The 16,167-nt window shown below is 33.7% G+C and overlaps 1 protein-coding gene across 2 annotated transcripts in view; it reads right to left on the bottom strand.

The window, feature by feature from the left end:
* Window positions 1–16,167, bottom strand: part of LOC145260444 (E3 ubiquitin-protein ligase HECTD3-like) — a 140,079-nt gene that overhangs the window by 63,812 nt on the left and 60,100 nt on the right. For both annotated transcript variants that reach the window (XM_080118502.1, XM_080118493.1), the window contains exon 4: window positions 6,823–6,938. In XM_080118502.1, the coding sequence (XP_079974628.1) occupies window positions 6,823–6,938 (116 nt within the window). The remainder of the gene's footprint in view (window positions 1–6,822; window positions 6,939–16,167) is intronic.

Here is a 16,167-nt window from a genome sequence, read left to right as displayed (position 1 = left end):
AGAGAAAAAAGGGAAAAAGAGAAAAAGGGGAAAAAGAAAAAAAAAAGGGGAAAAAGGGAAAAGAGAAAAAAAGGAGAATAGAGAAAAAGGAAAAGAAGAAAAATAAAAAGAAAAAAGCCAAAGAAAAACAGAAAAAGGAAAAAACAATAAAAAAAAAAATCAGACACAAAATGGAATAATTTTTAAATAAATATTTGTTTTTGAGCCTAGGATATTAAAATAAACTAAAAACAAAATAAGGGATAAATCTATATATATAAAAGGCAAAATGTGTGTGATCATTTTGTGTATGTCTTCAAAAGGCTTCTTTCGCACGCGCTCCCGGGGTCGTTACGATCGCTTACAGCTGTTTATATGGGTCCTAAATAATAATATGTATGATTTGGGAAAGCGCGTCGCATCTAGATTTATTTACGTCGACTTTTACAAAATTATTGCTATTTTGGCTTCTCGCGTGTTGATTGGGCTTTTTAGTATAAATATGTGAAACTAAACTCAAACGACGTCTTCTCGGCATTGCGCCGGGAAAAACGTTTGATCAATCTTGTATATCAGTCTGGACAATTGGGAGCTGCTTTCCCCTCTCCAACATCTGTTGGGGGAAGAAACAGTCAAATTTGGGTTTGCGTGGCTTCTATTTGACCTTCTTAATTAGGTCAAATGGAAGCAGCAGAGTTAACTTTTATTGCGCACGCCTGTTTTTATAGTTAAATAAATAAATTCAAACCTACTTAAAGTTGTATGTCGCCGTGGCTCAATGGTTAACGTAGCACGGTTTTTTTTTTCACACATTAATTTCCAACTCAAGGGTACAGGTTTGATCCTCATACACTCACCTACCAAAACATGTTTTTATTATTATTTAACCCCCCTTCCCCGGAGTTTTGATTTACCTCAAGACACCCGGGCATCGCCGGGTACCCCCCGCTAGTTTTAGATATAAAATGCAAAAGACAAGTGACAAAAAAAAAGAAATCAAAGAAAGCGGTCCTTAACTTCATCCGTAATGATGTATCTATTGAAAGATAATAAAGTTCATACACAAAAATATATAGAATAGCCTTTCGGTGATAATTTTCTTTTCACTAGGACAAGTTTTCTTATTTGGTTCTACTCGTCGATTAGATTCTGTAATGTTCCTTTCTCATGTAATTCTTTTAGTTGGGTTTTGCTCATCAGTAGGCCTTTTTGACAGGATTCATTTTAGAAAACTATGTAGTTTTAATTTTAGTTGCCATATACAAAATATTGCCACAAAATTCATCTTCCTATAAAAAAAATGGATTTCAAATTTAAAATGTTAAATGTTTATTTTATAATTTTGGAAGAAAATGTTTAAATATTCAGAAAAATAAAAAATGTCATATTTTAACATTTTTTATTCCTATTCATCTTAAAGAAGACGCAATTCCATGGAGATGTAAAGGGACTACTGTGAATTAGGGACCAGGCTTCTATAAGAGCTAAGTATGTCCAAGGATGGAGTACTGTTGCCACATCTGGGCAGGAGCTGCTAGAAGGACTTATCCTGCCTTGATAGAGTTCAAAATAGACTTTGTAGGGATGCCCTTTTCTCTTCTTTGCAACCTCTTTCCCAAAAAAGAGATGTTGCAAGTCTGTCTCTGCTTTATCGTTATTTTCATGGCAAGTGCTCAGCTCAGCTCAAAACTATGCCCCTCCCCCATCGCTAAACTTTCACAAAAAACACTCATCTAGTTGAAACCACTATCAATAATTTTCCCTACTTTTTATCTGTGCCTAACCTACACATAGATTCCATGAACAAAGCTTATTTCTTAGAACTGCACGCCTGTGGAACTCTGTTCTGTTTCCCTGCTTTCCAAGTGACTACAATATGATTCTTTTCTAAGTCCAAATGTAAAACAATTCTTGATGAGCCATCCTCTTAAGTAATCCAATTTACCTAATTTCCACTACTAACGATTACTATGATATTGTCCAGGTGACTACTGTACACTAATAAACCCTTATTCTCAAGTGGCCTCTAGGCCCTGATAAGTGATGACTCGTTTGTAAAAAAAAAAAAAAAATGATATAGTCCTTCCCCAATCATTACAGATCCACCATGTTTAACAATCATAAGAAGGCAATCTGGATTGAATGCTTCTTTTGGCTGTCTCCAAACATGCCCACAGCCCAAAACTGGAAATATAATAAAAACTGGAAATATAATAAAAACTAGAAAGATAATAAAAACTAGAAATATAATAAAAACTGGAGACATAATAAAAACTGGAAATATAATAAAAACTGGAAACAATAAAAACTGGAAACAATAAAAACTGGAAATATAATAAAAACTGGAAACAATAAAAACTGGAAATATAATAAAAACTGGAAACAATAAAAACTGGAAACATAATAAAAACTAAAAATATAATAAAAACTGGAAACATAATAAAATCTGGAAATATAATAAAATCTGGAAATATAATAAAAACTATAAATATAATAAAAACTGGAAACATAATAAAAACTAGAAACATAATAAAAACTGGAAACAAAATAAAAACTAGAAACATAATAAAAACTAGAAACATAATAAAAACTGGAAATATAAGAAAAACTGGAAATATAAGAAAAACTGAAAAACATAATAAAAACTGGAAACATAATAAAAACTAGAAAATAAAAACTGGAAATATAATAAAAACTAGAAACATAATAAAAACTGGAAACATAATAAAAACTGGAAATATAATAAAAACTAGAAACATAATAAAAACTGGAAATATAATAAAAACTGGAAATATAATAAAAACTGGAAATATAATAAAAACTAGAAATATAATAAAAACTAGAAATATAATAAAAACTAGAAATATAATAAAAACTAGAAACATAATAAAAACTGGAAACATAATAAAAACTAGAAACATAATAAAAACTGGAAACATAATAAAAACTGGAAACATAATAACTGGAAATATAATAAAAACTGGAAACATAATAAAAACTGGAAACATAATAAAAACTGGAAATATAATACAACCTAGAAACATAATAAAACTGGAAATATAATAAAAACTAGAAACATAATAAAAACTGGAAACATAATAAAAACTGGAAATATAATAAAAACTAGAAACATAATAAAAACTGGAAATATAATAAAAACTAGAAATATAATAAAAACTAGAAATATAATAAAAACTAGAAACATAATAAAAACTGGAAACATAATAAAAACTAGAAACATAATAAAAACTAGAAACATAATAAAAACTGGAAACATAATAAAAACTGGAAACATAATAACTAGAAATATAATAAAAACTGGAAATATAATAAAAACTAGAAACATAATAAAAACTGGAAACATAATAAAAACTGGAAATATAATACAACCTAGAAACATAATAAAACTGGAAATATAATAAAAACTAGAAACATAATAAAAACTGGAAATATAATAAAAACTGGAAATATAATAAAAACTGGAAATATAATAAAAACTGGAAATATAATAAAAACTGGAAATATAATAAAAACTGGAAATATAATAAAAACTGGAAATATAATAAAAACTATAAATATAATAAAAACTAGAAACATAATAAAAACTAGAAACATAATAAAAACTAGAAACATAATAAAAACTAGAAAATATAATAAAAACTGGAAACATAATAAAAACTGGAAATATAATAATAACTGGAAATAATAAAAACTGGAAACAATAAAAACTGGAAACATAATAAAAACTAGAAATATAATAAAAACTAGAAACATAATAAAAACTAGAAACATAATAAAAACTGGAAACATAATAAAAACTAGAAACATAATAAAAACTGGAAACATAATAAAAACTAGAAACATAATAAAAACTGGAAACAATAAAAACTGGAAATATAAGAAAAACTGGAAACAATAAAAACTGGAAACATAATAAAAACTAGAAATATAATAAAAACTAGGAATATAATAAAAACTGGAAACATAAAAACTGGAAACATAATAAAAACTGGAAATGTAATAAAAACTGGAAATGTAATAAAAACTAGAAATATAATAAAAACTAGAAATATAATAAAAACTAGAAACATAATAAAAACTTGAAAATAATAAAATCTTGAAATATAATAAAAACTGGAAACATAATAAAAACTGGAAACATAATAAAAACTGGAAATATAATAAAAACTGGAAATATAATAAAAACTAGAAACAATAAAAACTTGAAATATAATAAAAACTGGAAACAATAAAAACTGGAAACATAAAAACTAGAAACATAATAAAAACTAAAAACATAATAAAAACTAAAAACATAAAAACTAGAAATATTAAAACTGGAAACATAAAAACTGGAAACATAATAAAAACTGGAAATATAATAAAAACTAGAAATATATAAAAAACTGGAAACATAATAAAAACTGGAAATATAATAAAAACTGGAAACAATAAAAACTGGAAACATAAAACCTAGTAAAATAATAAAAACTGGAAACATAATAAAAACTGGAAACATAATAAAAACTGGAAACATAATAAAAACTGGAAACATAATAAAAACTAGAAACATAATAAAAACTGGAAATATAATAAAAACTGGAAACAATAAAAACTGGAAACAATAAAAACTGGAAACATAATAAAAACTGGAAATATAATAAAAACTAGAAACATAATAAAAACCGGAAACATAATACAAACTGGAAATATAATAAAAACTGGAAACATAATAAAAACTAGAAACATAATAAAAACTGGAAATATAATAAAAACTGGAAATATAATAAAAACTGGAAACAATAAAAACTGGAAGCATAATAAAAACTGGAAACAATAAAAACTGGAAATATAATAAAAACTAGAAACATAATAAAAACTAGAAACGTAAAAACTAGAAACATAATAAAAACTGGAAATATAATAAAAACTAGAAATATAATAAAAACTAGAAACATAATAAAAACTAGAAACATAATAAAAACTAGAAACATAATAAAAACTGGAAACATAATAAAAACTAGAAACATAATAAAAACTAGAAACATAATAAAAACTAGAAATATAATAAAAACTAGAAACATAATAAAAACTAGAAACATAATAAAAACTGGAAACATAATACAAACTAGAAACATAATAAAAACTAGAAACATAATAAAAACTAGAAACATAATACAAACTGGAAACATAATAAAAACTAGAAACATAATAAAAACTAGAAACATAATAAAAACTGGAAATGTAATAAAAACTAGAAATATAATAAACACTAGAAACATTATAAAAATTGGAAATATAATAAAAACTGGAAATATAATAAAAACTGGAAACATAATACAAACTGGAAACATAATAAAAACTAGAAATATAATAAAAACTAGAAACATAATAAAAACTGGAAATATAATAAAAACTGGAAATATAATAAAAACTGGAAATATAATAAAAACTGGAAACATAATAAAAGCTGGAAATATAATAAAAACTGGAAACAATAAAAACTGGAAACATAATAAAAACTGGAAACATAATAAAGGATGATTCGTTGTAGAAAATGACATTCTCCACTATTTTGCTTTTTTGACATTTCTACATCACTTTTTATGTTTTTCGACATTTGTGTTTGAAAGCAGTGTTTTTTCTGATGGCAGCCATCCCATGAAATCCGAGTTTGATGAACAGTTTTTTTTAAAACTGGATTATCTTGTAATTTTAGGTGCCGTAGTTTTGTTCTCTTTCTTCACAATCCTTACGAGGGATCTACATTTTTGTTACGACAACTTTGGTTTTCTTTTAGAACATTGTTTAATGGAGGATGTTCTCTCCTTTTTTCTCCTCTCCTTATTTGCTGGGATAACCTTTGAGACAGGTCCTCTTAAACCAACCACCATCTCAGCAACTTTCATTACCAGTATCTTAGTATCTGCCATATGAGCACAAACAATCTATCCTCTTTGAAAATCTGATAGATATGTCATTTAAATTTTTCTAATATACACCTTGTTTGAAATAAAAATAAATTAACCAATTAATTCAGGGCAAAAAATAAATAAAAAAATAAAAATGGAACCAACATTTTTGGCATTTTTTTTTTTTTTTTCATTTTAAAATTGGTGAAAAATTCACAAGGTGTTTCTATTATTTTGACCAACAACCAGTATCCTCTCAAAGAAGGAGAGGAAAGACATGTGTGAAGAAGTTTATTCTTTAGTTTGTCAAAGGCAGCTGATTTTTCCTAAAAAGAAAACGTCCTGATGATTGATATATAATTTTGGCTGCAAATAAGTCAAAGAAAATGAATTTTTATTCACCAAACTTAGTGATACTTCAATATGCCTCAGTAGCCTGTAAAAAAATAAATCAAAGAATTATTAAAAGATAAAAAAAAAAGAGGTGCTTCTTTACATTAGTCATCTTTTAAACAAATGCATTTCAAGTGAAAACATTATGTACATACATGTGATAGCAAAATTAGTATAAATTCTGAAAATGACAAAATATTTATTTTTCTGTAGAATTATTCAAGTAAAAATAGAATTTATCCAATTATCAAGTGTTATTCACATGTTTGAATGTAGAAAGACTGTGCAATCAATTCAGTATGACAAACTGGCTTATCGCCCTTGACTTAAATTAAAGGTCCACCATTTTGGAATGTAATTGTGAATGATGTGTTGCTAAAAATACATCTAACACATCTACTACTGAATCATTTTTCGTAATTTTTGGAATTTATACTAATTTCACCATGACATGTAAGTATGTAATAACGTTTTCACCTGAAATGCGTTTAAAAGATCACCAATCTACACACGCATCAAAAAGAAGAATGGAACTCACTTGATAATTGTTCCTTTTTTCATTTGTAGCTTGATCCAATGTTGTCCGTGGCTTCCTTCACTTTCCCAATATGTTCCTGTATCATCGTCAGTCAGGTTTGCTGGGCCAGCATCATCCTACATACAAAAAAAAAAGACAATGGAAATAATACAGAAACTTAAAAAAAAAAATTTATTTTAATCAAAATCATATGACGAGGAATCCTTAAAACTCATTTCATTTTAGCAAATCAAGTAGTTTTAAAGAATCAACCATTTTACAATCGTTTCATAAAATATTGCATGCTTGTTGAACAGTGTAAAATATATCTTGGCAAGATCATCCTACGAAGCAGCAACTTTATGGTAACCTGCCTGCCATATCTACTACCATCAGGGAGTGAGGTCTACGATTTGCCGGTCACTGTCAGAAGAGCGAGCAAGAGCTAGTGAGAAATGTATTGCTGTGAACTCCACAGCAATACGTTTCCACAGCAATGCCGCACGAGCATAGGACGAACTAGATCCACATACACTGCACATGACACCAACTGTGATCCTGAAGATCTGAGGCAGCTGATGGAGGACAAGGAAATCTGGAGGGAGAGAGTCACATTGGTTCAGGCAAGGAGCATGACCAGATAGATTGCATGCTTGTTCCATTTTTCGAAGATAGTCTAAACTGTTGACGCTAAGAAATTATGGGCTTCTTCCTACAGGGTTTTTACGAAACATTTTAATACGTTGCAATGCAGCAAGAAGAGCTTAAAAAAGTAGAATCATCTGAGGAAACCAAGAAGGAAATATCAGAACAGCAGGAATTTTTGCGTTTTACAAAAGAGATAACATCAAGAACATCTGATTAAAGACTAATCCTTCTTTACGATGACAGGGAGGCAACATGGTAGCGCTACAAGCATCCATTGTCTTCTAGTCATCTTTGCTTGTCAGGTGAGGAACCGCACATCAATGAAGCAAGAGTGCATCATTCCTCAGTGTATTTTCAGCCAAACCTTCCCTAACTTTGCATGCAATATAGAAAAATAGTTTTATTTAACACAGTAGTTTATTTTATTATATTAGTGGTGTAGAGTATTAATTCTTTTTGCTTGGTAATCACTATGGAATTAAAATTCATTATTATTTTTTAAGAACAGGCTTAGAAATTTTTGATGTAGACAGCTACATATAAATCTCTATATATATATTTTTTAAATAGGGATCATCACTTATCAAGGCATAGAGGCCACTCGAGGATAAGGGTCAAAAGTGTACAGTAGTCAATTAGACAATATAGTAATCGTTAGTAATAGAAATTCGATAAATTTGTTAACTTAAGTGGAACAGCTCATCAAGAACTTGTTTACATTGGACTTGAAGACAACCATATTGTAGTCAGCTGGAAAGCAGGCAAACCCAAGACAGTTCCATAAGCGTGCAGTTCTAAGAAACTTTGTTCATGGAATCCACGTTTAGGCTTAGGTGCAAACAAAGAGTGGGGGAAATTATTGATAGTGTTTTCAGCTAGACGAGTGTTTCTCGTGAAAGTTTGGCAAAGAGGAACTATAGATTGGAGCTGAGCCGAGCACTTGCCATGAAAATAACAATAAAGCAGAGACAGACTCGCAACATCTGTGAGAAAAAGGTTACAGGGAAGAGAAAAGGACATAAGATATCTCACTACTGATGCAATTCTCTATCTGTATAAAAACCAGGTACGTCCAAGGATGGAGTACTGATGCCACATCTGGGCAGGAGCTGCTAAAAACAGCCTATCCTGCCTTGACAGAGTACAAAATAGACTTTGTGGTTTAGAGAGGAATGCCCTTTTCTCTTCCCTGCAACCTCTCTCCCACAGAAGAGACGTTGTGAGCCTGTCTTTGTTTTATCGTTATTTCCATGGCAGGTGCTCGTCTGAGCTCCAATCCCTCGTCCCCCCTCGCCAATCTTTCACGAGAAACACCCGTCTGGCTGAAACTACTGTCAATAATTTTCCCCACTCTTTATCTGTGCCTAAATCCAAACGTAGATTCCATGAGCAAAGCTTCTTTCTTAGAACTGCACGCCAGTGGAACTCTCTGCCGCTTGCCTGTTTCCCACCTGACTACAACTTGGACATCTTCAAGTCCAACATAAACAAACTCCTGACAAACCGCCCCCTTAAGTTAGACACTCAATCAAAACTCCCAATACTAATGATTACTACAATACTATCTCATTGATTACTATACACGCAATAACCCTTATCCCTGAGTGGCCTCCGGGCCGTGATAAGTGGTGACCCCCATGTAAAAAAAAAAAAAAAAAAAAAAAAAAAAAACCCATCCCCTACGAGGCTACGAAGTCTATTTTGAAGTCTATCAAGGCAGGATATGTCTTTTCTAGCAGCTTCTGCCCAGATGTGGCAACAGTACTCCATCCTTGGACATACCTAGCTCTTATATAGGTAGAGAAGTGCATCAGCAGTGAGATATTTACTGGATCGATAGAAGGATCTCACCATTTTTCCATTGGCCTTGGTAATGGATTTGATGTGAGTGTTCCATTTCAGATCATGAGTAAAGGTCAAGCCAAGATTGTCAAAACATAAAGCCTTCCCAAGACAAGAGCCATTCATTTCAACTGATGCCAGATGGGGATCAGAGCGTTGATGATGTAAAGATAAAAGCTTGGTTTTAGATGCATTAAAAGTAACCAGCCACCCTTTCCCTCATTGTACCACATGCTCAAGATCAGAGGAGAGAGAATCAGAAAGAACTTGGTCGTTTACGGTCTTTGCTGTGCTACCATAGATGGTAGTGTCATCAGCATAAATGTCTACAAATGATGTGATTTGGAAAATCATTAATGTAGATCAGGAAGAGAGTTGGGCCCTGAGAGACTCCAGCATTAATACTGCGAGCTTCTGATTTCTGCCCATCAATCACTACTCTTATGAACCTATCAAAGAGAAATGATTTAATAATTGAGAAGAAAGACATTTCCAGCTTTGCCATAGCTGGAGATCTTGTGAAGTAAACTTTTATGCCATATCCTATCAAAGCCTTTTGATATGTCAAGAGCAATTGCCCTAGAAAGGAAGCCTCGATCGAGAGATTCGCTAATCCTACAAGATATAACTGTAAGCACATTTGCTGTAGATCTAGCAGAACAGAAACCATATTTCATGTCACTAAGAAGGTTATTTTCGCTGAAATGGTTGACTACTTCTTTATTTAACACAGATTCTAGTAACTTACTCAAGACACACAGGAGACTTATTGGTCTGTATTGAGAGGGAGATGACTTATCACCTTAATTCTTAAATACAGCGCATACTGATGAGGTTTTCCAGGGTGTTGAAAAGTACTTCTCCTTGAGGCAACGCTTGAACAGTTTTGTAATTATAGGGGCAAATTCTGGTTGAAGCTTTTTCAACACTATAATTAGAATTCCGTCAGGCCAGTTGCTTTACTGGAATCAAGGTTCTTGATTAGCTTGACGACCTCACGCACAGATATTTGTATGTTGCATAGCATGCTGTCTGTTATAGGAGGAAATATGGGAAGTTGATGGCCTTCTTCGCATAGAGTAGAATTAGCTGCAAAGTTTTTGGCAAATAGTTTGGCTTTGTCTGATGCTGACGAAATTACCTCAGGTCCATTGATGATAGTTGGGATAGAGTACATGCTTCTGTTCAGGATTCTGTTTGCTATTTGCCAAAACTGGTGGGAATCAAGCTGCTGTTCAGTTACTTTGGACTTGACGGACTGAGTATACAACTCTCTTACGTTTTTTACTATTTTTTTGTTGCTGGCAGTCCTGAAAGCAGATTTAGTCTCAGTACATCTATTATGTTGGAAGCAATAGAAAAAGTGATTTCTGTGTGCAGCACATTCTAGAGAGAACCATGGCTGGCTGTTAGGTTTTTGCTGGAACTTTTTTGAGGGTATGAAACGGTCTATACCTACAATTAACCATTCCATCAGGTCTGATACTATAGAGGACATATCCTTTTTAAATATGGAATGCAGAGATAGATCTATATATAAACTATCCCAGTCAGCCATAGAGTATCGATATACTGTACGATGGAGAGGTACGTCTGAGGACTTATTACATTTCGTTTTTATACAACTGAGAAGATCCCACTGGAGACAGAACAGAAGCTGAACACAGTTCAGGGCAAGTTGTGAGAAAAGGTCTAGGAGACTTGCATACTGGCCGTCAGTGTTGGGCACACAGGTGGGTTCGAGAACAATCTGAGTGAGGTCATAAGTAATGGAGAAATTGTGACAGAACCTCCCCTCATCATCAGTCTTGTTTAAGTGGGTTAACCATTCCACATTGTAAACAGTAAAGCCTCCACATACGTGAAATGCCTGGATAAAAGAGAAAGATTTCGAGGAAGTCATTCATTGTTACTTGCGCAAATATAAATTCCTTGTTAAGGTATTTATTCATTGGTGTGAACCACCTCAGCATGTGTATTTCTTGGTAAATAATTTTTTACATCTTGCGATGAAGATAGGAGGACAGATGTTTGTCACCAATCAATGGAGTGAAAGTGCATCATTCCTTCGTGCATTCTTGGCCAAACGTTCCCCAACTTTGCATACAATTGCTGAGTCTTGCTACTCTCCATGTCAGGAATAAAAAGCTGCAATTTTGTAGGTTTACAAATAGCAGCAACAGGAAGGGGGGGGGGCTAATTGGTTAACGACATGGACTAACAACCTGGATGTTCCAAGTTCAAATTTACTTCATTCTACAGAAACAATTTTAATTAGGGATGTAGGCAACCTTCACATGGTCCCTCCCATAAGTACTCAATGTCTTTCTAGAAAGAATTCCAACTCGTAAAACATATCAGGGAAATCAATTATCTGATTCAAATGAGATGAAGTCCTTTTGTGAAGTGATGGTGACTAATGACATGGACCGACAACCTGGGTGTACCAAGTTTGAATCCAGTTCGTTCCACCAAAACACAGATTGGTTGTAAGAGGTTCTGAAGAAGAGAATGTGTAATCAGATTGTCATGTCCAGAAGTAAACGATTTTTCTCAATTGAAAATCACCACAAAAATAGGAAAGGTTGGTTGCTAAACTTTCAATTACTCCTCACCACTCTTCCCCCACACTTCTCCATTATAAGCGCACGTGTAGTGGTCATTTTTTTTTTTTTTTCACCAAGAATTTTGTTTTGATTTCAATTAAAAAAATCTGATTAATCAAATTTTTTTGTTTGAAATTAACATAATACTATGGAATTTTTTGTAACAAAAAGTCCAAAAAAAAAAAAAAAAAAGGCATTTTAGTTGCTGCCTATTCTAACGTCTTTTATATCTATTTGATCCATTTTTTGTAAAAATTTAAGATGATTTATAATTAATTTTTCTAAAATCTTTTATAAAATAAATGTCAGAGAAATTGGTGCATAGTTATTAGATAAATGTATGCGGGTCAAAAACTTTGATCTAATTGTGTTTTTGGCAAAGTTTTGAAGATAAATCACATTGTATCGCATTCAAAATCTATGGTTTTGAAGATAAATCACATTGTATCGCATTCAAAATCTATGGTTTTGAAGATAAATCACATTGTATCGCATTCAAAATCTATGGTTTTGAAGATAAATCACATTGTATCGCATTCAAAATCTATGGTTTTGAAGATAAATCACATTGTATCGCATTCAAAATCTATGGTTTTGAAGATAAATCACATTGTATCGCATTCAAAATCTATGGTTTTGAAGATAAATCACATTGTATCGCATTCAAAATCTATGGTTTTAAGCCTACATGACCTTGCCCAATCATTTGATGCTTTTGCAGCTGAAGCAAAATATTTTTGAACCAGTTTTGTTGCAATCAGCTGTGCCTTCATCTCTCGCAGCATTACAATCCAACTTCATATTTGGTTTAATGCCCTTTTTACATGCAGACCAATGTTGGATGGCTTATAGAAATTGACCAACAAACCAACCTATCTCTGGTCAGGTCTTTATTTATCCTTCTTTCTCTCAAATCCATCCTTATCATTTCATCCCATGTTTTCCTTGCCATTCGACTGCTAAGTGCCCTTGCTACCTCAACTGTTCTATAACTTCTAACCAAAGAAATCTTGTCTATTCTTTCAACATGGTCATACCATCGGACACCGTGATAATCCACCAACAACCACAATCACTTTCACAGCTTCAGTCAAGTGATATTCATACCAAAAACTCGCACATACATGCAAATATTTCAAAACTTTGACTTTTACTCTTGTATCCAATCAAATTTATTAGCAAAAAATAGTGAAGTGGAATCAGCCATGCAGTAAGAGAGTTTGAATGTTTGTCCAAGCTAGATATGGTAGGCATCATCAGAATCTACAAAACAGAAACACAAAGAATTCTGCCAGTCTTCTATTGAGATGAAAGTGCTCATAGCATATCTTTTACAGTGCCCATGAAGTCGGCCATTTAGCATTGGGGTAAAAAAATTGCTTGAAAAAGTAACTTTAATCTATAAATATAAAAGTGAAAATGTATGTATGTGTGTGTGTGTGAGCTTTTTCTGTATGTCTACAAAAGACATTTTTCAGAGAAGCGGTCGGTCGGTTCACAACTTTTTAAAACTTTTTATATCACATATAAATCGTAATATCTCAGAGTTAACAACGAAGCTCGCCTGTCTATTTAATTTGCTCGATTTCGGGAAGATAAATATTCAACATTTGTGTGGGTTAGTCTTTTCCTATAATATTTGGGGGGGGGGGGGAAGCGTTCAGCAGTAAATGAAATACTATCCCGCAGTCAAACTTGACCTCATTAACTCATTAAAACAGGTACCTGCCAAATCCAAGTAATTAAATAAATTCAAACGTGTTTCCATTAGCATCGCGCGGTGGGGCAATTGTTAACGTCGCATGTTTTTTTTTTCACACTTTAATTTACAACTTTGCCTCAACGGTTCGGGTTCGATCCTCATACTTACCTACCAAAACATTTTTTAACCAGCCCCCCACCCACCCTCGGAGTTTACACACATACCTCCAAACACCCGGGCAATGCCGGGTACCCCTCGCTAGTCTATAATATAAATCAATCGTCGGTTTGTGTGAATGTATGCTTGTATGTTTACCAAAACCTTTCGACAGACACGACGGATCCTGACGAGATTGGACTCGTTATGAAGCTTGACCTCTCGGACGACAAATATAAAAAAATTGGTCAAACACATTGATTCCTTCAATAGGCAGTTTTCTACAAGGAGGTGTCGGTTTTTGCATCGCCATTTTCGTAAGTCATCGGATCGGTTCGATTGACTATACTTAATTTCAAAGTTCAGAACTTCCGATCGGGCGATGGAGACATCGGCTAAGACGTCACGTTTTTTAAACCTTTCTTTTTTTTTTTTCTTTTTTTATTACATTTTCACCCCAAACAAGGCGCATTGCCACTTTGGTGTAGGGGGCTACTATCAGGGGCAGCAACTACTGGGGCACTATGTAGAGATTTGGGCAGCAAGATGTCGGTTCACGTTGCACTTGAATTTCTGCATGTCAGTACAGTTAGGGAAGCAGGAACCTGGAATGTAATTCCAGAGTCCAGCGGTTCTGGGGAAAAAACTACTGGAGTAGAAAGATCTTTTACATCTAGGGATCTCTACTGTGTGGGGGTGGGATTTAGCTGCCTGTCGGGTTTGTCGAGGGTGTCTACGTCGTGGGGGTACAAGTGTCTGCAGTTCGTCAGAGCATTCACCATTAAAATACTTGTAGAACAAGCAGAGGGATGCAACATTTCATCGATGGGACAGAGGCTGAAGCTTAGATGCCAGTTCAGGGCCTATCAGATTGGCGACTCTTTTTTTAACCTTGTCTAGGAGCGAGAGACTAGTAGCAGATGCACCAGCCCAAATGTGACAACAATACTCCATACATGGGCGAATGGTGGCCTTATAGAGGTACAGGATACTTTCAGGTGTCAGTAGTTTTCTAGCACAGTAGAGAGAGCCTACCTTTTTTGCAGCGGCCCTGGCAATGTTTTCAATATAATTGTTCCAGCTCATGTTTCCTGTGAACGTTAGGCCAAGGAGTTTAAAAGATGTACTCTCAGACAGGGAGTCACTGGCCATTGCTATTGGTGGTAGAGAAGGTTTCTTGTAATTATTGAAGGAAACCAGTTTAGTCTTGGCAGCATTGAATATGACCATCCATTTATGTCCCCATTCCACTACAGATTGGAGGTCATCCTCTAGTGTTTTTGCCATTTCTTTAGATATGTGTTCATTTGTTTTCCTGTCATGCCTGTTATAGAGTGTAGTGTCATCAGCATATATACCCATCTCAGAGGCAGTTTTGTCGGGGAGGTCATTAATAAATATCAGGAACAATAGAGGTCCAAGAATAGACCCCTGAGGCACTCCCGCATTTATATCACACTGTTTAGATGTTCGACCGTCGAGGACAACCTGGATTTTTCTCTTATCTAAGAAGGATTTAATTATTCTAAGTATTCTACCAATGATACTGTATGATTTAATTTTCCTGAGGAGATCCTTGTGCCATACCCTGTCAAAAGCCTTAGATATATCTAGAGCTACCGCTCTGCCCTCCCCTGCTTTGTCGAGTGAATGGTATATACGTTCAGAGATGTGAGGATGTCAGCTGTGGAACGGGCTTGTCTAAATCCATATTGTTTGTCAGTCAGAAGTTTAGCATCTGTAAGGTGCCGGACTAGAGCATGGATAATTATAGACTCAAATATTTTGGTGAAAAGTGGGAGGAGGCTAATGGGGCGATAATTTGATGGGTCAGTTCTTTCGCCAGAATTCTTGAATATTGGTATCACAGAAACAGTTTTCCAACAGCCCGGAAAGCATGATTCATTTGTTGTAGAGTTTGGAGAGAACTGGAGCTACTTCGGCTGAGCACTTTTTTAATAGCACAGCTGGGATGAGATCAGGTCCGCATGCTTTGGAAGTGTCAAGATTTATTATGATAGCATGTACCTGAGCAGGGGTGATTTTTAGATCGTCTAGCGTGGCGTCTGTCCGCAAAGGAAAGTCAGGCAGGGGGTGGTTGGAAGGGTCCAGTGTGGAGTTCGAGGCAAACCGGCTGGCAAGATATAAGCCTTGTCAGTTGCTGAGCAAACAACCTCGTGATTGTTGGTTAGCGGGGGAATTGTTGATTGCCCATTATTTACTACACTGTTGTAGATTTTCCAAAAGTCACAATTTCCTAATTTTTGTGCTTCGATGCGTTTTTTAGTGGTTTCAGTAAATTCTCTCTTGGCTGTCGCTAATCTTTTCTTTCTCCTTCGCGTTATGGGTTTGCGCCTCCCTGCTACTACCACTTCTTTTTGGAGGGGGGGGGGGTCCTTATTACACCACCTA

This window comes from Euprymna scolopes, chromosome 3 (assembly GCF_053919585.1).
Source record: "Euprymna scolopes isolate OS-2025 chromosome 3, ASM5391958v1, whole genome shotgun sequence".
In the NCBI taxonomy this organism is placed as follows: Eukaryota; Metazoa; Mollusca; class Cephalopoda; order Sepiida; family Sepiolidae; genus Euprymna; species Euprymna scolopes.
The sequence above is the reverse complement of the archived record's forward strand: the minus strand, read 5'-3'. Positions and strand labels throughout refer to the sequence as shown.